General features: G+C 44.9%; 1 protein-coding gene across 1 annotated transcript in view; it reads left to right on the top strand.

The window, feature by feature from the left end:
• LOC147117871 (cadherin-12-like) overlaps positions 1 to 24,497 on the top strand; it is a 327,937-nt gene that overhangs the window by 176,237 nt on the left and 127,203 nt on the right. Inside the window, exons 6-7 of the mRNA XM_085989253.1 lie at positions 17,517 to 17,704; positions 21,627 to 21,880. Coding sequence (XP_085845379.1) covers positions 17,517 to 17,704; positions 21,627 to 21,880 — 442 coding nt within the window. The remainder of the gene's footprint in view (positions 1 to 17,516; positions 17,705 to 21,626; positions 21,881 to 24,497) is intronic.

The following is a 24,497-nucleotide window of genomic DNA, read 5'->3' as shown; positions in this document are numbered from 1 at the left end:
CCCGACTTCTGACCGGCTCAGCTCCCCCTCGACCGAGGTCGAGTGCTCTGCCCTTATCCTCCGGATACTTCTACACCTTCCCCTACTCACAGTCTCTTCGGCCGCCTTGTTCCCTGCTGATCGGCTCACTCTGTACCGTGGTAGAAGGGTAGTCAGTGCCTGTTGCAGACGGAAGCTTTTGTTGCTAAAGTCTTCCACCTTTCTCCTGCTGCAGCCTCGTGTTTTCTTCCAGCAGAACGACGAGGGCGGTTGCCTCTCTTCTACGCTCTTCTTGCTTTGGTAGTCTTGCCGCAGGGTACAATCGGACTCGTCGCCACTGTAAAGTCTGTGGGTTGTACAGTTAATAACGACACAGACTTCAGGAGTAACAAACAAACAGGTCTTTACTATTCAGAGGTCAGGGCGAATCTGCCCCAGCAATCCTGCCACAACACTTATATACTGGTGTGGTCACTATCGGTATTACAGTATACAGAAGCCAAACAAATAGTGCCACACCTAAAGTAGTTCTCTGAAAGGTGAACGGTTGCATTCAATAGTTCCCTTAAAGGTAGACGGGTACATACACTACAGGAGGCAGACCCTCTTTAGATATTGTTGTATGAATGCATTAAAGCATAGAATCAGGCAGACAAGCTTATCACTGCGATGTTCTCTTTATTGTGTAAAATGGCTGACTGCCGTTTTCCCGGGTAATTCCCATAATGCAATGCACATTACATTACCGTATTGACTGGTGTCAAACTCGCAATCAATACACGCTATCCCCCTTTCCCTTGGAAACAAACTTGCAGTTTACAAACAGTTGCATACAATAACACTGCATAACTTAATTGGTTTATAAACTTTTTACAAACTTGTGTCTTACCACACAACTAAATAATTTCCAGGTTTAAACATTTAACATCACCCATGCAGTTCTCGCACAGTTGTGACATAATCAGACAGTCTTTGAGGTTTTCTTTTAACCCTTTGAGGTCTGGCTGTCTGACTTGTTGGTGTCAGTGGGTATTGCCTGTGTCACAGTGGTATGTGTGTCAGGGTCTACTATACTGTCCTCAGTCCCTTGTGTTTCCCCCTGCTCATGGAGTGTCTCCTTTGGTCCATTGGTTCTGTATTTCTTCATGAAAGTAGTGTTTCTCGAGTAGCGTGCTCCATCTGGAGATTCTACTACTACTTGACTCCCTGTTTTACTCAAAACTTTGTGGGGTGTGGCATTAAAAGAGTGGTGAACTTGTCCACTTTGTCCTGCCGTACCAGCACCATGTCGCCAACTTCCACCTCTGAGTATTGTGTTCTCCGCTGTTCATCTGTGTACAGTTTGGACTTGCCTTTTTGTTCTACATCCCGGTCACGTACTTCCATGTCTGTGCGCGACTCTGTGATGTCTGGCAGCTTTCCTCTCATTTTCCGTTTAAAGAGCAGCTCTGCCGGGCTCTTTCCTGTCGTGGCATGGTCAATGCTCCTGTACACAGTCACATATTTTCTAAGTTCACGTTTCCAATCTAGTCCTTCTGACTGAGCAATTCTGATTCTCTTCATCAGCGATGCATTCTGGCGCTCGACTTCTCTGTTAGCCTGAGCCCATTTTGCTGTCGTTTTCAGGTGTTTGATCCCGTTGTTTTCACAGTATTCTTTGAATAATTCAGATCTGAATTGGGGACCATTATCAGATTTGCAGGTGATTGGCAAACCATGACGGCTGAAGATTGACTCTAAACTATCAATAACCTTCTCTGTTGTTGTGGAGGTCATGATGTCGTATTCATAGTAGCGACTATAATAATCAACTACCACAAGAATGGCGTGGTTGGATGGCAAGGGTCCCAGTAAGTCTATAGCTACATCCTGCCAGGGGCCCTCTGGTGATGGTGTTGGTCTCAACAGTTCAGGTGGGCCGGGTCTGGCTACTATCTGACAGCCGTGGCATGCTTTACCGTGTTTTTCAACTGCCTTGTCCATGCCAGGCCACCAAACCTTGGTTCTGAGATGTTGATTTGTTCCAAATATTCCCAAGTGTCCTTCATGTGCTAACACCAGGGCTCATGCGCGTAACACTGTGGGTAGCACGATGCGTGTTCCCCTAAGAACTAGGTACCCCACTACGCACAGCTCATTTGCAATTGCTGCATAAGCTTTACAGTTCTCAAAATGTCCGTTTGTGATTGCCTTCCGTACCTCAATCAGCTCTGGGTTGGTAGCAGAGGCTTCCTCCACCTCTCTAGTCGTGAGTGCTTTTGGTGTCACACTCACAGTTACGAATCTCACATATTCATCTGAGCCATGAGAATGTCTCTCCTGTTTTGCTGTCTCCCCCAGCAATCTTGACAGTGGGTCTGCAATGTTTTGCTTGCCTGGAATGTGTATCACTTTAAAATCGTACGGCTGTAATCTAAGCACCCATCTCTCTATACGGGCACAGGGTTTAGAGTGTGGGCCGTTTATCACTTGTAATGGCTTATGGTCAGTTACCAAGTTAAATTTTCGGCCATACACATATGGATGCAGCCTCTCACAAGCCCATACAAGAGCTAAGGCCTCTCTCTCTGTTTGAGAGTATTTCCTCTCACAGTCTGTTAAACTACAACTTACATAGTATATTGGCACCTCTTGTCCCTGTTGGTTCTGAACTAGTACTGCGCCTAAACCTACAGGACTGGCATCTGCTATCACCTTGGTTGGTGCGTCCTTATCAAAATATGCTAAAGTGCCGGCTCTGGCCAACTCTTCCTTGAGTGCACTGAATGACTGTCTCTGTTGTGATCCAAATTTAAATGGTGTGTCTTTTCTCGTCAGGCGTCGCAGTGGCTCTGATAGCGTTGCAAACTGTGGGATGAATCTGCTACTGTACCCAGCGAGTCCCAAGAAACTCCTCATCTCTGTAGCATTCTCTGGTTCCTGAGCTTCTGCCACCGCTCGCACTCTCTCTGCTGTTGGTCCGATGCCCTTTTCAGACAACAGGATTCCCATGAAAATCAATCGGTCCATGTTGAATTGGCACTTCTCTGAGTTTAATGTCAGTCCACTTTCCAATAGTCTGGTCATGACAGTGTGCAGGCATCTGTCGTGTGTTTCCTGGTCGTGTGCATGCACGATAATGTCGTCTGAGATGTTTTCAACACCCTCTATTCCAGCTAAGGCATTAGCTATCTCGTGCTGATATTGCTCACTAGCTGAAGATACACCGAATATTAGCCTCTTGTACCTGTATATTCCGTTATGTACTGTAAACGTTGTGATTTCTCGTGACTCAGGGGTCAGTTCTAGCTGGTGATAACCCCATTTCAGGTCCAGCTTACTAAACACCGTCGAACCGTTCATAACTTGGAGTACCTCATCAACGGTGGGGATTGGACATCGTTCCCTCACTATTGCCTGGTTTGCTCGTCTCATGTCTAGGCATAACCTTACATCCTTATCCGCTTTTGGTACAATAACCGCAGGATTTACCCATGGGGTAGGACCAGTTACAGGTTCGATAATGTCCATGTCACTCAATTGTTTTATTTTGGCCTCTACTGCCCCCCTTAAGTTGAATGGTATACGCCTGAGTGGCTGGGCCACAGGCTTCACTTGTGGGTCGATATACAAACTGATCTGTTTTGTGTTCAGCCTTCCTACTCCCTGGAACACCTTTGGATACCGCTGTTCTAGTAGCTGTCTTACACCTACCACAGCTGAGACATCTGCGCCTATTTTTAAAACTCCCAGTTTCATGGCTGTCTCCCTTCCTAGCAATGGCTCTCCATGGCCTTTAACCACAATGAACGCCACCTGCTCAGTTCTCTTACCTATTGTAATCCCACATGTGAATACACCTTTATCTTACAGTGGTCGGCTAGAAGCATAAGAGAATAACTTTCTCTCTGTCTTAGGGACATGTGACTGACACTTAATGTGTTCTGACTTTAATCCTTCCCATGTATTCTCATCTATTACATTATTAGTTGCACCCGAATCAATTAACATTCTCAGGTTTACTCCCCCCACACAAAAGGTTAATCTCTCTGTCACGTTATTTCCAGTAACAGCAAATGCAAAGTCATTTTGTTCCTCTACATTGTTCACACTGTGTTTCTTTGTACCCTTTGTGCGGCATACTTTGGAGAAATGATCCTTTCCCTTGCACTTATGACATGTTTGTCCACGTGCTGGGCATTTCAGATCTCTGCCCATGTGGTCTGTGTGTCCACATCTGTAACATTTCCTTTTGTTCCTATCGCCATTTCCCTTTGGTTTCTCTGTCGAACGTTTTGCATAATACCCTCTTTTCTGTGTAACACGATGAACAGTATCTGTCTCCGCCTTCTCTGTACATGACATGGCTAACATCTGCTCCTTGACGTTTTCACATTGTGAGGCCAATTGTATCGTGCGGGCGAGCGTTAGACCTTGCCCTTCCTCTAGCAATTTCCTCCGCACATAGGCTGACGTGCACCTACTCAGGATAGCGTCTCTTATTTGATTATTCGCACCCCCGCAAAAGCACAGTCTTTAGCAGCCTGCCGCAAGCGAGTAGCAAATTGTTGCACAGTCTCACCTGTCTTCTGGGACAACTTATGAAAAGTCTGTCTAGCAAATGCTGCGTTGACCTGGGGCACGAAGTAGTGATTGAAAGCACTAGCCGCCGCCGTGTAGTCTGCTGGCCCTCCTGTGGCCGGTAGAGTCGAAAAGATATCCTGGACATCTGGTCCTGCTAGGTGTAGAAGTAGAGCTCTTCTCCTCTGCTTTGTGGCGGCTATAGAGGTATCATCGATAATGAATCCTTTGCCGTTGGCATAAAGCTCAAAAGACGTCAACCGCCTCGTCCATCTTGGACCCAATGTGGCTGGCTCGGCAAAGCATGCAAAATTTTGAATGCTGGTCTTCTCCATCCTAGCTAACTAAAACTTAGGCAACTACCTATCTAAAATGATTCCGTTCGTTATCCTTGACGCCAATGTTATATGAACGCATTAAAGCATAGAATCAGGCAGACAGGCTTATCACTGCGATGTTCTCTTTATTGTGTAAAATGGCTGACTGCCGTTTTCCCGGGTAATTCCCATAATGCAATGCACATTACATTACCGTATTGACTGGTGTCAAACTCGCAATCAATACACGACAGATATTGCTGTATTTTTTATGATGGCGTGATTGTTTTTATCGGGCTGGTTCTCCCTGGTCTTCCCATTCTGGCCTCCTTTCCATCCCACCCTCTCTTTGTGTCACCTTCGTGACAGCTCCAACAGCATTCAAGAAGCTCAATACCATCCAGGACAAAGCACCACGCTTGATTGGCAACCCATCCACCCCCTTAAACATTGAATCACTCCAGCGTACCGTGGCTGCAGTGTGTACCATCTACAAGATGCACTGCAGCCACTCGCCAAGGCTTCTTCAACAGCACCTCCCAAACCCGCAACCTCTTCCACCTAGAAGGACAAGGGCAGCAGGCGCATGGGAACACCACCACCTCCAAGTTCCCCTCCAAGTCACACACACCATCCTGACTTGGAAGTACATTGCAGTTCCTTCATCGTCACTAGGTCAAAATCCTGGAACTCCCTCCCTAACAGCACTGTGGGAGTACCTTCACCACACGAACTGCAGTGGTTCAAGAAGGCAGCTCACCACCACCTTCTCAAGGGCAATTAGGGATGGGCAATAAATGCTGGCCTTGCCAGCGACGCCCACATCTCATGAACCAATAATTAAAAAAAAAAATCAGAGGTCAGACCGCTATTTTCTTGAACTCTCACGGAAAACTTCCCCAACTTGTTACATCCCTCCTCACCTTCAAAAGCCTCCCCCAAACCTATTATAATGGAGTGACAGAGGGATGATATGTAAGCCATAGGATGTTGAGAGCTCTGTATCCGAGATAGAGATAGAACTTTAAGAAGTTACATAAAAGGCGGTGTAGCTTTAAGAAATTGTTGAGCTTAAATGCCTTTAATCAGGAACAACTACCAGACTGTAAGTAAAAAAGGCCGGGAAATGGTTCAGTTGAGGTAGAAGGAAGGGGAGAACCAATCACGTCTTGTTCATCACGGCAAGTAAAGACACAACAAGAGTGAATAAGCCTCTCTTGTTTTGAGATCTCTAATTGACCACTGGGTCCTGGACCAGCTTGTTACACTATTATCTTCAGCCATGCTTTCTGCATGCTCGCTACCTCTTTCTGTCACTGCTTGGGGCCCATTTCTGCTCTGTGAAGAGCCTTGGCAAATTGACTTTGTTAAAGGCACTATGGAATTGTAAGCTACTGTACATTTTTCTCAAGTGTTCCATACATAAGCATATACCATGTGCAGGCGAGGCCCAAATTTGACATTTATCATTCCTTAATTGGCTGATTCACCATTCCATCTAAAATAAATTTTACTCCTCTGTAAATTTGTGGCTGACTCAGTTATTTATTTCAAGTTCAAAATAAAGTTGTCAGCAGTTAATTCAGTTTGTGCGAGGATTGTATCTGACAGGTGGGTCTGAAAGGCCTGCGTGTTAAGTAGTAAAAGCCTCTAATGATTCATTTTCCGAAGAGCTTCTGTCATCTACAGGTTATAAAGATTATTCAGGCAGTTAGTATTGAGGTACGTCCATGTCATCACATCCTATAAGTGAAATTTATCATGCAGTTTGATAACATTGCACCTGGTGCTGTTCCATTGATTCATGCTGTAATGTCAAATCATAAGAACATAAGAATTAGGAGCAGGATTAGACCAGACAGCCCCTTGAGCCTGCTCCGCCATTCAATAAGATCATGGCTGATCATCGACCTCAACTCCACTTTCCCACCCGATCCCCATATCCCTTAATTCCCCAAGAGTCCAAAAGTCTATCGCTCTCAGTCTTGAATATACTCAAAAACTCAGCATCCATGCCCCTCTGGGGTAGAGAACTCCAAAGATTCACAACGCTCTGAGTAAAGAAATTGCTCCTCATCTCAGTCCTAAATGGCCGACGCCTTATCCTGAGACTGTGACCCCTGGTTCTAGACTCTTCAAGAAGGGGAAACAATGGGCTGGATTTTAATGGGGAAGGCGGGTTGGGGGGTGGGGGAGCTCCGAGGAGAGTGGGTTTCCAGCAGGCCCTGCCGAATTTAACAGCAGGCCCTGATTTGCATGCAAAGTCTCTGTTTACCTCCCGGAGCCAGCCGGGCCGGGAAGAGGATTGGTGTTTCGGGCCGGGCCAGGAAGAGGATCAGGGGAGGGGTCAGGGGTCGGGCAGAAGATGGGGTGGGGGGGAGGGTTCAGGAGAAGATGGGGGCGTGGTTGGGAAGAGGATAGGGGGTGGGGCGGTCGGGCAGAAGATTGGGGGGTGGTCCGAAGGAGATCAGGAGCCAGAGGAGGGGGAGTGATCGGAGGCCTGGGAGGGGGAAGGCCTCATGTAGGGATTGGAGACCTGGGGTGTAGGCCTTGTGGTGGGATCGGAGGCCTGGGGGTGGTGGTGATCGGAGGCCTGGTGGGAGTCTCCAATAGAGGAGGGACCCTGGATCCAGGAGGTGCTATAAAGGCACTTACTTCCTGGATGCAGCAGTCCTCGCCTTGCGGTAATTGCCGGGTTTTACGAGGCGTGTAAAACCCGACCAGCTACAGTTAAACACAAAGGGGGTGATTTTGCCAGCCCTGAGGAGGCAGGTATGGAGGCGGAACTACCGGAAAAATGGCAGAATATGTGGGTGGGTGCCCAACCCGCCCCCAACCCGCCTCCGTGCCATGTTTCCATGAGGCGGGTAGCCGACCTGTGCCAGGTCCCGTATCCTTGGAGGTGAGAAGGGATTAAAGCCAATTAACTGCCTGTTAACAGGTAGTTAACAGGCAGAAAATAGGATTATCCCCTTTTTGCTCTCACAAGTGCGGACTTCCCGAAGGCTCCAAAACCCGCCAGCTCAGCGAGGCGGGTACTAGGTCTGCGGGGGTCGGGGGGGTGCAAAAGTGTGCTGTGAAGGTAAGCGATGGGTGCAAGAATGGAGAGGTGAGTATCTGAGGTAAGTGCAAAGTGTTTTTAAAAGTTTACTTACCTTTGATTCTTCCTGCAGGCTTCAGTCGGTTTGACTCTCGGACCTCCGTGTTGGGATTGACAGGTGGCCGTTGCATTCACAGCTACAACAAACATCTCAATTCTGCTAAAGAAAGAAGTTTGATGCGGTCTTGAATGCTAGAGCTCATCAAACTGCAGAGAATGCCACTGTTTGAAAGCTTCACAGAGCTGTCAAACAATGACAATTCATCTGTCAAAATTTTTTGACAGATGTAACGCCATACGTTGACGTGCTCTGCAACCGGCTTTCCCTTGATTGGCCTGCTAAGCCTGCTGGGCGGGCTTAACAAAGTCAATCAAGGGAAAGTTGCGTGGGTTGGCCTGAAGTCGATGGAGGCGGGACATCGAACAGCCAAGCAGCAGCCCCGCCTCCAACGCGCCCCCAGTCACAAAATCACCCCCAAAATGTTGATTAAAGAAGAGGCTTCCAGCCTCATTGTAATATTTAAATTGACGTCTCACCTGCTGGCGGCAGGTTGACTGCCCGTCCCCATCCCGCCTCCCGTCCCGCCTCCATTAAAAAATGTAAGTTGGCGGGTTACAGGTGGGTTCAGGGCGGATTCTGATTTTTAACACTTTAACTACCTCCCCCACCCCCAGCTCCTAACCCACCCAGTTTTTTAAGTTAAAATTCTTCCCCCCCCCCGCCCAGCAACCTCTCAGCATCTACCCTGTCAATCCCCCTCAGAATCTTATATGTTTCAATGAGACAATGTGCCATATTCAAGGGTTTTACTGTGGAGAGGTGGTTTCGCAGCTGATGGTACAAGTTTGCAACAACAAGTTTAGCATCTCTTCCTGTACGGCAGCTCACACAAGTTTCAGCTTCCGATTTACATTCTTGAAAATCGCGTAGCTAAATAGTCAGACTTGGTTTATGATTCATCCAATTGGTAGTGTTTGGAGCGAGGCCCACCAGTTAATTTTATGTTACTTTTACATTCTAATAGTGCATTTGGCAATAACAAGAATGGCATGTGTGTGCTCCCAGCTGCACTTGTGTTGATTTCCCTTGTGACCGCTGTAGCAAAGACATACGTTGTTGGTGCCTTGTGGACTGGCCACCAGCTTTGCCAGGTCTTCGTCTGTCCACTGTCTGATGGATTATAGTGTCAGGTGAGGTTGTACATGAGAAAGAACAGCAGCAGCAGCAGGCTGCTAGAAAGCTGCTCTCCTAAAATCAGATTTGCAACTTAAGAGCATCCGAATACCTCTACCCTGGAGGATTTTGAAGATAAGATTGATATTATCTTGGAAGTCGCCCAAGTAGTTTATCTCATTTTACAGTGCTTATGGTGGACGACAAAATTAGACATTAGGTTTGAATTCCATTTTGGACAGCACAAGTTTCAGATCTTCCCAGTGTGTATTACATTTTTTTAACAGTGCTGTGTGCATAAATATGATAGTCACTCTTAGCCAGGCCCCTTAGCAATGGTTGCAGAGCTGTTTCAACTATGTGAACATTGGAATTCACAGAGTATCCATTCTTTTATGTTGAGCAGTAATTTCAACTCTGTTATGGAGATTGGATAATGATAGGCTATATATATATCCTCACCATGAGAGGACATACCTCTCCCCCATCAGATTCAAAGAAACACGGTGAAGCCTTACCTATCATAGTGGGGTACCGCAGGGATCGGTGTTAGGACCCCAGCTATTCACAATATATATTAATGATCCAGACAAGGGAACTAGATGTAATATCTCCAAGTTTGCAGATGACACAAAGCTGGGTGGGCGTGTGTGCTGTGAGGAGGATGCCGAGAAACTCCAGTATGATTTGAACAGGTTGGGCGATTGGGCAGATGCATGGCAGATGCAGTATAATGTAGATAAATGTGAGGTTATCCACTTTGGTGGCAAAAACAGGAAGGCAGATTATTATCTGAACGGCAATAGATTGGGAGCAGGGGAAGTGCAACGAGACCTGGGCGTCCTTGTGCACCAGTCGCTGAAGGTAAGCATGCAGGTGCAGCAGGCGGTTAAGAAGGCAAATGGTATGTTGGCCTTCATAGCGAGAGGATTCAAGTACAGGAGCAAGGATGTCTTGCTGCAGTTTTATTGGGCCTTGGTGAGATCACACCTTGAGTATTGTGTGCAGTTTTGGTCGCCTTATCTGAGGAAGAATGCTCTTGCCATGGAGGGAGTGCAGCGAATATTCACCAGACTGTTACCTGGGATGGCAGGAATGACGTATGAGGAGAGATTGGGTCGATTGGGCTTATATTCGCTGGAGTTTAGAAGAATGAGAGGGGATCTCATTGAAAATTAAAATTCTAACAGGACTAGACAGACTAGATGCAGGAAGGATGTTCCCGATGGCGAGGGAGTCCAGAACCAGGGGTCACAGTTTAAAGATAAGGGGTAGGCCATTTAGGACTGAGATGAGGAGGAATTTCTTCACCCAGAGAACAAAATGTTGCAAATGGGAATGGCAAAAGTCATACTGCATGAAAAATGGGGGCAGGGATAATTATCTGAAATTGTTGAACTCAATGTTGAGTCCGGCAGGCTGCAAAGTGCCCAATCGAAAGATGAGGTGCTGTTCCTCGAGCTTACGTTGAGCTTCATTGGAACAATGCAATAGGCCGAGGACAGAGAGATCAGAGTGGGAGTGAAGCGGTGAATTAAAGTGACAGGCGACTGGAAACTCAGGGTCACCCGTATGGACTGAACGGAGGTGTTCCGCAAAGCGGTCGCCCAATCTGCTTTTGGTCTCCCCAATGTAGAGGAGACCGCATCGTGAGCAGCGAATACAGTATATTAAATTGCAAGAAGTACAAGTAAATCGCTGTTTCACCTGGAAGGGGTGTTTGGGGCCCTGGATAGTGGGAAGGGAGGAGGTAAAAGGGCATGTGTTGCATCTCCTGCGCTTGCACGGGAAGGTGCCAGGTGAAGGAGCAGGGCTGTTTGGGGTGATTGAGGAGTGGACCAGGGTGTCGCGGAGGGAGCGGTCCCTTCGGAATGCTGAAAGGGGAGGTGAGGGGAAGATGTGTTTGGTGGTGGGATCATGCTGGAGGTGGCGGAAATGGCGGAGGATGATTCGTTGAATGTGGAGGCTGGTGGGGTGAAAGGTGAGGACAAGGGGAACCCTATCATGGTTCTGGGAGGGAGGGGCAGGGGTTGACACGGCCCTTGACCGTGTCCGTTCTATTTCCCGCACTACTGCTCTCACCCCTGTTTTAGTAAGTTGGCGTCCATTGGTTTTTGTTCTGTTCTGTTAGGCGCTCGAGATTTTTTTTTGCTCTTGATGCGATGAGCACTATCGAAATGTCAGTTGTTATTTTCAAATCGAATAGATGTGCAAGCTTTACTGCAACTCCAGGTCATTCAAGCTGAAAACATTTAAACTATCAGAATAAGTGAGAAGGATGAAGGGCTAAGCTAGTCAAGAGAGGGTAAAGACGTTGCACAATGTAGAAGAATATCATATACAGCTTACTTCACGATGAAGGGAAAACTAATAGCTTAGCCATGATAAACTCAGTCTTCTCCTTGATGTATTCTGTTTCCATAATAATAGGGATAGTTTTGTTTGGAATAAGGTTGTTCAATTAATTTGTTCTTTAGAATTAATAAGGATTATTACCTGTGTTGACAGCTTAGTAATATTACCCATTATGTCATGTGAATTGTTCATCGCATTCAATGCAAACAAATGTCCTATTGTCGTGGTATGATTGTAATGCTATATGTCTCCATTTAATATTTATGAAATAATAACAAGGAATAAATGGTTTTACTCCAAGTTGCCAGCTTAGAATATGCAAATATTGTTGGAAAAATTCCTGCACCTCTTGTCAAATGCCTGCACCGTATAGCAGTAAATGAAGATTATGGGAATGGTAGCACAGTGGTAATGTCACTGGGCTAGTAATCCAGAGGCCTGGACTAATGATCCAGAGACGTGAGTTCAAATCCCACCATGGCAGCTGGGGAATTTAAATTCAGTCAATTAAATAAATCTGGAATGAAAGGGGGGCTTAACAAGGTCAATCAAGGAAAAATAGCGTGGGTTGGCCACAAGTCGATGGAGGTGGGACTAAAACCCAACAAGCAGCAGTCCCGCCCCCATTGGCAAAATCACCCCCTCTAGTGTCAGTAATGGTAACCATGAAAATATCAGATTGTCGTAAAAATCCATCTGGTTCACTAATGTCCTTTAGGGAAGGAAATCTGCTGGCCTATATGTGGCTCCAGACCCAGAGCAATTAAATTTTATTAATGTAAAACTCATAATTCACATGACTCCTTCACTATTTGTCTTAATGAGCAAACCAAACACATAGACCATGCTCGAATATGCAGTGTTTTTTTCCACAAAATCCAATTTATATTTATTTACGACATAGTGTTTACTGTCATATGAACTGAATGATCTATTTACTGCCAAACCCAATAAAGAAACTGCTATTTACTAATGAAAACTAAGAAAACATCTAAAATTACATAAACAAGTGATTTTAATACAATTTTGAACACAATGTAAGATGAAGAACAGAAGTCACCCATCCACAAAAAAGAAATCAGCGTAGAAACATTCTTTATAGGCTGATAAATTGAATTGCTATCAATTGCAATCAACCCACAGGTTGACTCTTAACTGTCCTCTGAAATTGCCTAGCAAGCCACTCAGTTGTAACAAACCGCTACGAAATACAATAATAAGGATGAATCCGGACGGTCCACCCGGCATCGACCTCGGCACCAGCTACAGACACGGCAACAGCACAACCAACCCAGTCAACCCTGCAAAGTCCTCCTCACCAACATCTGGGGACTTGGGGAGAGCTGTCCCACAGACTAGTCAAGCAACAGCCTGGCATAGTCATACTCACAGAATTCAGGCAATGTCCCAAACTCCTCCATCACCATCCCTGGGTATGTCCTGTCCCACCGGCAGGACAGACCCACCAGGGGTGGCGACACAGTGGTATACAGTCGGAAAGGAGTGGCCCTGGGAGTCCTCAACATTGACTCCGGACCCCATGAAGTCTCATGGCTTCAGGTCAAGCATGGGCAAGGAAACCTCCTGCTGATTACCACCTACTGTCCTCCCTCAGCTGATGAATCAGTACTCCTCCATGTTGAACACCACTTGGAAGAAGCACTGAGAGTAACAAGGGCACAGAATGTACTCTGGGTGGGGGATTTCAATGTCCATCACCAAGAGTGGCTCGGTAGCACCACTACTGACCGAGCTGCCAGTCTGAGCTTGCGACAGGTGGTGAGAGAACCAACACGAGGGAAAAACCTACTTGACCTCGTCCTCACCAATCTACCTGTCGCAGATGCATCTGACCATGACAGTATTGGTAACAGTGACCACCACACAGTCATTGTGGAGACGAAATCCTGTCTTCCCACTGAGGACACCCTCTATCGTGTTGTGTGGCACTACCACCGTGCTAAATGGGATAGATTCAGAACAGACCTAGCAGCTCAAAACTGGGCATCCATGAGGCACTGTGGGCCATCAGCAGCAGCAGAATTGTATTCCACCACAATCTGTAGCCTCATGGCCCAGCATATCCCTCACTCTACCATTACCATCAAGCTAGGGGACCAACCCTGGTTCAATAAGGAGTGTAGAAGAGCATGCCGGGAGCAGCACCAGGCGTACCTAAAAATGAGGTGCCAACCTGGGGAAACTGAAACACAGGACTACATGCATGCTAAAAAGCAGAAGCAGCATGCTATAGACAGGGCTAAGCGATCCCACAATCAACAGATCAGATCAAAGCTCTGCAGTGCTGCCACATCCAGTTGTGAATGCTGGTGGACCATTAAACAACTAACGGGAGGAGGAGACTCCATGAATATCCCCATCCTCAATGATGGCGGAGCCCAGCATGTGAGTGCAAAAGTCAAGGCTGATGTGTTTGCAACCATCTTCAGCCAGATGTGCTGAGTGGATGATCCATATCGGCCTATTCCTGAGGTTCCCACCATCACAGAAGCCAGTCTCCAGCCAATTTGATTCACTTCACATGATATCAAGATACGGCTGAGTGCACTGGATACAGCAAAGGCTATGGGCCCCAACAACATCCTGGCTATCGTGCTGAGGACTTGTGCTCCAGAACTAACCGTGCCTCTAGCCAAGCTGTTCCAGTACAGCTACAACACTGACATCTATCCGACAATGTGGAAAACTGCCCAGATATTTCCTGTCCACAAAAAGCAGGACAAATCTAATCTGGCCAATTACCGCCCCATCAGTCGACTCTCAATCATCAGCAAAGTGATGGAAGGTTTCATCGACAGTACTATCAAGCGGCACTTACTCACCAATAACCTGCTCACTGATGGCCAGTTTGGGATCCGCCAAGACTACTCGGCTCCAGATCTCATTACAGCCTTGGTCCAAACATGGACAAAGGAGCTGAATTCCAGAGGTGAGGTGAGAGTGACTGCCCTTGATATCAAGGCAGCATTTGACCGAGTGTGGTATCGAGGAGCCCCAGTAAAACTGAAGTCAATGGGAATCGGGGGGGAAACTCTCCACTGGCTGAAGTCATACCTAACACAAAGGAAGATGGTTGTGGTGGTTGAAGGTCAATCATCACAGCCCCAGGACATCGCTGCAGGAGTTCCTCAGGGCAGTGTCCTAGGCCCAACCATTTTCAGCTGCTTCATCAATGAACTTCCCTCCAACATAAGGTCAGAAATAGGGATGTTCGCTGATGACTGCACCGTGTTCAGCACCATTCACAACTCCTCAGATAATGAAGCAGTCCATGCCCGCATGCAACAAGACCTGGACAACTTTCAGGCTTGGGCTGATAAGTGGCAGGTAACATTCGCGCCACACAAGTGCCAGGCAATAACTATCTCCACCAAGCGAGAGTCTAACTACTGCCCCTTGACATTCAATGGCATTACCATCGCCGAATCCCCCACCATCAACATCTTGGGAGTCACCATTGACCAGAAACTTAACTGGACCAGCCACATAAATACTGTGGCAACAAGAGCAGGTCACAGGCTGGGAATTCTGCGGTGAGTGTCTCATCTCCTGACTCCCCAAAGCCTTTCCACCATTTACAAGGCACAAGTAAAGAGTGTGATGGAATACTCTCCACTTGCCTGGGTGAGTGCAGCTCCAACAACACTCAAGAAGCTCGACACCATTCAGGACAAACAGCCCGCTTGATTGGCACCCCATCCACCACCTTAAACATTCACTCCCTCCACCGCGGTGCACCGTGGATGCAATGTGCACCATCTACAAGTTGCACTGCAGCAACTCGCCAAGGCTTCTTCGGCAGCACCCCTCAAACCCGCGACCTCTTCCACCTAGAAGGACAAGGGTAGCAGGCGCATGGGAACACCGCCACCTCCAAGTTCCCCTCCAATCACACATCCTGACTTGAAAGTATATCGCTGATCCTTCATCGTCGCTGGGTCAAAATCCTGGAACTCCCTCCCTAACAGCACTGTGGGAGTACCTTCACCACACGGTCTGCAGCGGTTCAAGAAGGCGGCTCACCACCACCTTCCCAAGGGCAACTAGGGATGGGCAATAAATGCTGGCCTTGTCAGCTACGCTTACATCCCATTAAATGAATGAAAAAAAAGATGCAGTTCTATGAGACGTAAGGTTTTCAACCATGAAAATCCACAACGTGATAAAAAAATTTATTCGATTTTATCTCTAAGAATAAAACATAACTATTACAAAGCAACATTAAAAACACATATTGCAATATTCAACTGGTAGAGGCTTCTGCAGGATCTCACTTTATGCTTGGTCCTCCCATACAACAGCTAGTTACATTTTAGTATCTAGTTTATTCAGTGTTGTTGGAATCATAGAATCATAGAAATTGCCGACACAGAAGGAGGCCATTCGGCCCATCGTGTCTGCGCTGGTCAAAGACGAGCTCTCCAGCCTGATTCCACTTTCCAGCTCTTGGTCCGTAGTCCTGTAGGTTACGGCACTTCAAGTGCATAGCCCAGTACTTTTTAAATGCGATAAGGGTTTCTGCCTCTACCACCCTTTCAGGCAGTGGATTCCAGGCCCCCACCGCCCTCTGGGTGAAAAAAGTTCTCCTCAACTCCCCTCTAATCCTTCTACCAATTACTTTAAATCTATGCCCCCTGGTTATTGACCTCTCTGCTCAGGGAAATAGGTCCTTCCTATCCACTCTATCCAGGCCCCTCATTATTTTACACACCTCAATTAAATCTCTTCCTCTATTCCAAAGAATAGTGTGTGCTGTGAGGAGGATGCCGAGAAACTCCAGTATGATTTGGACAGGTTGGGTGATTGGGCAGAAGCATGGCAGATGCAATATAACATGGATAAATGCGAGGTTATCCACTTTGGTGTCAAAAACAGGAAGGCAGATTATTATCTGAATGGCAATAGATTGGGAGAAGGAGAAGTGCAATGAGACCTGGGTGTCCTTGTGCACCAGTCGCTGAGGGTAAGCATGCAGGCGCAGCAGGCGGTTAAGAAGGCAAATGGTATGTTGGCATTCGTAGCGAGAGGGTTCGAGTACAGGAACAAGAATGTCTTGCTGCAGTTGTGCAGGGCCTTGGTGAGACCACACCTTGAGTATTGTGTGCAGTTTTGGTCGCCTTATCTGAGGAAGGATGTTCTTGCCATGGAGGGAGTTCAGCGAAGATTCACCAGGCTGATACCTGGTATGGCAGGAATGACGTATGAGGAGTGATTGGGTCGATTGGGCTTATACTCGCTGGAGTTTAGAAGAATGAGAGGGGATCTCATTGAAACTTATAAAATTCTGACAGGACTGGACAGACTGGATGCAGGAAGGATGTTCCCGATGGTCGGGGAATCCAGAACCAGGGGTCACAGTCTAAGGATAAGGGGTAAGCCATTTAGGACAGAGATGAGGAGGAATTTCTTCACCCAGAGAGTGGTGAACCTGTGGAATTCTCTACCACAGAAGGCAGTTGAGGCCAATTCATTAAATATATTCAAGAAGGAGTTGGATATATTTCTTAAGGCTAAAGGGATCAAGGGATATGGAGAGAAGGCAGGAACAGGGTACTGAATTTGGATGATCAGCCATGATCTCATTGAATGGCGGAGCAGGCTCGAGGGGCCGAATGGCCTACTCCTGCTCCTATCTTCTATGTTTCTATGTTTCTAAAACAACCCCAGCCTATCCAATCTTTCCTCACAGCTAAAATTCTCCAGTCCTGGCAACATCCTGGTAAATCTCCTCTGTACCCTCTCTAGTACAATCACATCTTTCCTGTAATGTAGTGACCAGAACTGTACACAGTGCTCTAGCTGTGGCCTAACTTGTGTTTTATGCAGTTCATGCATAACCTCCCTGCTCTTATATTCTATGCCTCGACTAATAAAGGAAAGTATCCTGTATGCCTTTTTAACCACCTTATCTACCTGATGCGTGTCTGAGAATTTGCAAGGAGAAAACACACTTATCTCTTATGAATGCATTTTGACCTTATTTTAACACGACTCTGAACCCTTCTTTCAGACATTTTTCATCTGAAGGTTCCTGAATCAACAGCAGTCGCTTCACTAATTGGTAGAATAAAGGCCAATGATGCTGATATTGGGAAGAATGCAGACATAGAATACAGCATCGTTCCTGGAGATGGGCTGAATGTGTTTGACATTACCTCCGATAAGACCACACAAGAAGGAGTTATAAATCTGAAAAAGGTCAGGATTCTATAGTGTTTCAATTGAAATAAAACAAAAGTCATGTAAGTAGGTATCACCCATGTTGCCTAAGTTGCAGTTTGTGCCACAATGAATGACTCCTGTTTGTACCATTGTGCTGACAATTCCTTTCAGAAGCTGCAGAAAACATCTTGCCTGCTAAAAGCAAGATTGTGATCTTCCTCTGTTTCCTATCATCTTTATTTTCTCTTTATTCTTTCTCTCACAATCACTCTTTTTTTATTTTCTTTCCTCACTGCCCTCCCTTCCCCAAATCTGCCCCTCTTCACGTTGCTGTTCTGCTCTCTGCTTGCCCTTCTGACTAGCAGTGCTGTCTTTTCCTCTTTCGGGATGATGCTCTCCTCGTCTGTATCTGAATTTACCTCCCAATCTAACATCTACAAATGCTCAGAACTAACTGAAGCTTGACATGAAGCACAATATGGACAAGCTCTTAACTTCTACCAATTCTCAATCCTTCTTCTGCCCTTACAATTGTGTATAAAACTCATAAAGCTTTTACACAGAAAAACATTGGCCCAGAAATTCGGGTCTGCACGGGTGAGTACGCACTGGGTATGCACCTGTAGGCCCAACGGAAGTGCCAGTTTTGTGCATGCTCTGCGCATGCGCGGGAAACCGGAACTTCTGTTCCCTTAAAGTAAGGGGTTCAGAGGTGGAACCCGTATGCCGGAGAGGCAGCGCGTGCGCATGGAACTTACGTTTTTTTTGCAGGTTTCTCCGGGAGGGTAAGTCTCCAGGAGTTACACATGTAAAAAGCAGGCGCAAGGCCTGCTTTTAACAAGGCACGTGGTGAATTAATTAAAATTAAAACATTTTTTCCACAGGTTTATTATTTTTAAATACTTTAAAGAAAGGGAAGTTTATTTTTAGCCCTGTTAGAAAATGTAATTAATTTTTTCAAAAATTTAAACTATTGTTTAAAATAGTTATTTTATGTAATTTATAGTTATTTTAAAAATGTGATTTAAAAAAAAAATGTATTTGAAGTTTTTGTGATGTTTTGGGTCTTATAGTATTTATAGTTTTGACAGGTCTTCCTGTCAAATTTATGAATGAAGCATTCCCTGCTACCATTGGCTCTCCATGGCTCACGTGATCCCAGGGGACGCTTCGAACTAACTGCGCCCCTGGGATACGCAAGCACTGCGCGCCGGCAGTTGGAGCAGGCCCAGGATCGGAACCCCACGCGGGCCCACAGCTCAACGGCCGGCGCGCTAGGTAAGTGCAGGTCGGGGGCTTGCACCCGCGGGAATCCCCCGACCCGAATTTCTGGGCCATTAGTTTTATGTGTGATAAGTTATCTCAATGTGTGCTATAAAGATAAACAATTTATGAGCCATGACGATGAGGAGCACAAACCAGTTTATGACACTAGCCTACATAATCCTGTTATCCACCAGTCTTACAGGTTGTGTAACATCAAGCACCTCAATGTTTTCTTCTATTGTAAACTACAACCCACCATTGTTTATTTTAGAAACAACTCAATACAGTCATTTCTGCTCAAAGTCGAGCTCACCTGGAGTAGGAATGCAGGAACAGGAGCAGGCCATTCGGGCCCTTGAGTCTGTTCCGCCATTCTATTAGATCATGGCTAATCTGCACCTTTACCCCCCTTTGCTCCATATCCCTTGCTAGCAGTGCCGAACAAAAATCTGTCGATCTCAGTCTGGGAAGATTTCAATTGACTCCCCAGCATCCACAACCACTTGGGGGAACGAGTTTGAATTTCCACCACCCTTTGTGTGAGGAAGCGCTTCCCAATTCAACGCCTGAATGGCCCAGCTCTAACGGTAAAATTGTGTCCAATTGTTCTGGATTCCCCTCCACCAGAGGAAATTGTTTCTCTGCATCTACCCTATTGTACCCCTTTATCATTTTAAGGACCTCGATTAGCTCTCCACTCAACCGCCTAAACTCAAGGGAACACAAAACAAGTTTATAGAGCCTGTCCTAATAATTTAGGACTTTCAGGTTAAATTATCATTCTGGCAAATCTGTGCTGTACCCACTCCAAGGCCAATATATCCTTTCTGAAACGCAGTGGCCAGAATTGAATGCAATACTCCAGATGAGGATCTGACCAAGGCTCTGTACAACTGAAGGATAACTTCCTCCCATTTGTATCCCAACCCCCTTGAGATCAAGGCAAATGTTCCATCAGCCTTTTTGATTACTTTTTGTAGCTGTGCACTAGTTATGAATGATTTGTGTACATGGGAACCTGAACCCTATTGCTCCTCACAGTTCCAAGTCTCTCGCCATTAATAACATATTCCGATTTTGTCTTTCTTGGATCCAGAGTGGATGACCTCACACTTCCCCACATTGAACTCCATCTGTCAGTTTTGACCACGCAATTAATCTGTCTACCTTCCTTTGTAAACTTCCTGCACAACTTACCATGCCTCCTAACTTAGTGTCATTTGCAAACTTGGATCTACAAATCTCAATACCTTCATCTAAGTCATTGATTTATATGGTGAAAAGCTGACCCTGTACAGACCCCTGGGGAACACCACATGTCACATCCCACCAATCAGAGTATGTTCCCTTTATCCCTACTTTCTGTCTCCTACCTATCAACCAATTGCCAACCCATATCACAATATTACCTCTAATTCTGTGGGTTTTTATTTCTGATAATATCTTGTGCAATTTTTTTATCAAATGCCTTCTGCAAGGTAGGAGACAGAAAGTAGGGATAAACGGAACATACTCTGATTGGTGAGACAACATCCATAACGACACCCTTACCCACCATGTTAGTGACCTCCTCAAAAAGTTCAACTAGATTAATCAGACATGATCTACCCTTCACAAATACTTACTGACTCTCTTTGATCAGTTCATACATGTCCAAGGGGTTAGTCACTCTGTTCCTGAGGTTAACCTCCCCACAACTGATGTTAGATTGACAGGTCTGCAGTGTTCTGGTTTTTCCCTCTCTTAAATAATGGAGTGCCATTCACAATTTCCCAATCCAAAGGTGCAATCCCTAAATCTAGAGAGCATTGGAAAATTATAACTAACACCTCTGCAATTTCCTCACCTTCCTCTTTTAATACCCTTGATTGGAAACCAACAGATCCTGGAGATTTGCCCATCTTAAGTCCCATTATTTTTTCCATTACCATTTTTTTAGCCTATATTAAATTCAATACATTCCTCCCCTTGACTTATTTTAGGTTCCCTTGTACCAATGGTATTTTGTCCTCTTCCTCCACTGTGAAGACAGACAGGAAGTGCCCATTTAGCAGTCCATTCTGGTCTCACCTGCATCTGTCCTTAATGAGTCTACATTACCCTTTACCTCTATATTTTTATTAATATATTCATAAAAACTGCTACTGTTGGCTTTAATGTCCTTTGCAAGTTTTTCTTTCATCTTCTGTTTTATTACTTTTTATAACTCTCACAGTCCATTGGATTTCCACTTTCCCCTTTTTTTCTCTCTCAGTTTGATGCTGTCTCTTACCTCATTTGTTGACCATGATTGTTTAATTGCACAAGTGGAACTTTTGCTGTTTAGGCATATGTTCCAGTTTTGTATTGTACCAATTTTTTTTCTTCAATACAGTACTTCCCACTGTTTGTAGGTTTCTCCATTACCAGTTCAGCCCCATTTAATGTAGTTAATTTATTTCTCATCCCTTTGAAGTACAATGTATTTTGCTGCATTTTATTTATCTGATATTTTCTTTTATTCAGCATTTGATAGAATTTTGGAAATGAAAACTTTAAATGACTATTGATTGATTTTAGATACTCCAAACCTCAGTGATATCTTCGTAAGATCTTACTTCCGATATTGATCGCCTTATAAGTCAATTTTTTATAATATCATATTTAGTACCTGGCCACTATGGTTTAATTGACATTGTCTTCTTTCCCAAAGCCATTGGACTATGAAAATAAAAAATCATACACCTTCAAAGTAGATGCCATAGATCCCCAGCCGGATGATCGCTTCCTATCAGTGGGTCCTTTCAAAGACACAGCTACTGTGAAGATCACCATTCTCGATGTGGATGAACCTCCCATATTCAGCAGGCCCTTTTACATAATGGACATTTATGAAGATACCAATGTGGGCAGTATTATAGGCGCAGTGACAGCACAGGATTCTGATGTTAGCAACAGTCCTGTCAGGTAGGCCAAAAACATGTCATTGAATTTTGAAAGAAAGAAAGACTTGCATTTATGACCTCACGTCCCAAAGCACTTTACAACTAATGAAGTACTTTTGAAGTGTCGTCACTGTTGTAATGTAGGAACATTTTGGAAAAGCTTGATTCTAGTTCCCACTGTGCACAGATTGATAACTCTGCCTACGCAATACTTTAGGAATCATGTTGAAATACCAGTTGAGTCATTAATGATATACTAGGGTTGCAGTGGCAGAATACTTAATTATTAATTGACTACAGTGGGATGGCTTCGGGGCTGATTATCCACCCTGTGAAGGTTTAGTGTGCTCCAATATGTCAGGTGAGTGTTTGACAAGATTCTTAAGCAGCTTAGTAAGAGCTTTACTGAGATTTAAGAACTCTCTGGATTTGCTTTTAGGATCAATTGCATGGTCATAAACTACATCGCTTGCGCTACTTTGGTCACAAACTGGTCTCGACAGTCTTATTGTTGAAGTTCTCAGGCATACTGTTACTTAGTGAACTTGGTCCACTTTCACTTGAAGTGACTCCCAAAGTTCGAGGAATTCCTATTAAAATAGTGTGCATTCCCATCAGTTTCAACAAAAGCTAGAAACAGTTTAAGGCATGCAAAGGGAAATCGTGTCGAGGAATATAAATATGCTTCGATTGGTTGTGAACTTGGTCTCAGTTGGGCAGATGGACATTATTTCCCTTTGTCACTTGTTTTCGAAGGGACAGGGGACAGTGGTCCAAAGTGAACAATTAACTAATTCATTTGAATCGGCCCAACTTTAAGTTCTTAGTTTGATTCAGCAGTCTATATTACCTGGAAAACCAATATCCCACAGCTCCAAAGAGTGGCGCGTGCAATGGTTTATGGAAGTGTGAAATGGAGCATTATTTAAATGTAGACAGCTCTCGGATTGTACATAACATGCAATATTACGACAATTATGTTTCCCATCAAATACAGATATTATAGAACATTACATGGATTCTTTTAGACAAATCTGCCTTTCAGATAAGATGTTAAACCAAGGTCCATTTACCTGTTCTGGTGGTTTAGATGAATATAGAAGATCCCCAGGTGGTATTGGAATAAGGGCAGCGATTGCTCCCAGAGTCATGGCCAACATTCCTCCCACAACTAACACCACCAATAATAATGGAACTGGTTGCTCATTTCACTTGCTGTTTCTGGGGTATTGTTGTGCACAAATATGCTGCCATATTTATTTAAATAACAAAAAGTGACTGCTGTACTGGCCGCGCTAGACGTGCTCCTATCTAGTTATCCAGCAAGTTAAACACTTATTCAAAAATAATTCTTCTGAAGCCGGTTGCTGTTTTGAAGCTTTACTTGAACAAATTTGTGAAACTGTAAACAAAGACAAAGTATGTTTTGTACATAAACTGAGTACTATACATTCGATATTACATAAGATATAACATATTTACAACAGTAGAATGGACTAATTGTATAACTAACTAACACTTGGACTAACTTCTATAACTATCAAATATTAACCTTTTATCAAAATATTACTCTGACAACGTTGCTATTTTGCTAAGGAACAAAGATACTCACAGATATTGCGCTTGGCCTAACATATGAAATCAGATTACATTGGATTGTGAATGGAACCTCTCATGGCAGATTCTCCATTACTCAAGTCAGGTTCTTCCTAGCAAAACTGCTTCCTGGGGTCAACAGGAAGAAAGGTAGGAAGGTCAAATGACCTCACACAGGAAGAAAGATCAGATGACCTTTCCAGCATACAAACTGTTAACACAATAACCACCACCAGAGGGTGCTATCTGCACACATAAAATGTTCATTGGTCCAGAACAACTGCACTTGAAAAGTAATTCATTAGTTGTGAAGCACTTTAGAAAGTCTTTAGCAGTGATAAGGGCTCCAAGTTCTGTTTCTTTTCTATATAATCAAAATACTGCAGCTTTTCTCAATATGCAGTGGAAAATTATACAATGGGTTACCCTTGACATGTGAAATTTTTAAGAGGTCCAAACAATTTCAGGCCATTTGGTTGGATAAGTACATTTCTTAAACAATCATAAGATGTGCACACTGTTGCAAAGGCTCACAGATAAATAATGGCCATTTGAGTGAGGGCTAACTAAAGATTTCCCAGTGTCAGTGGAACTTTACCCCAGCAACAAGTCACTGCCTTCACAGGGGAAGGGAGGAAGGGGAGAAAACTAGTTTAAAAAAGTCTTTGACAGCACAAAGAAAGTTTGAGATTAAATCTATCTGTTCTTGTGATTACGTAGGATTACATAGGATATACGGCACAGAAACAGGCCATTCGGCCCAACCAGCCCATGCCGGCGTTTATGCTCCACTCGAGCCTCCTCCCGTCTTTCCTCATCTAACTCTATCACCATAACCCTCTCTTCCCTTCTCCCTCATCTGTTTATCAAGCCTCCCCTTAAATGCATCTATACTGTTCACCTCAACCACTCCCTGTGGTAGCGAGTTCCACATTCTCACCACTCTCTGGGTGAAGAAGTTTCTTCTGAATTCCCTGTTTGATATGCATTGACTGTTTTATTTATTAATACTGAGCTGTTGAGCATCACTGGATAAATATGCA

This window comes from Somniosus microcephalus, chromosome 5 (assembly GCF_052327205.1).
Source record: "Somniosus microcephalus isolate GS21.2 chromosome 5, FLI_Smic_1.0, whole genome shotgun sequence".
In the NCBI taxonomy this organism is placed as follows: Eukaryota; Metazoa; Chordata; class Chondrichthyes; order Squaliformes; family Somniosidae; genus Somniosus; species Somniosus microcephalus.
Note: the sequence above shows the minus strand (reverse complement) of the source record. Positions and strands in the feature narration are given on the sequence as shown.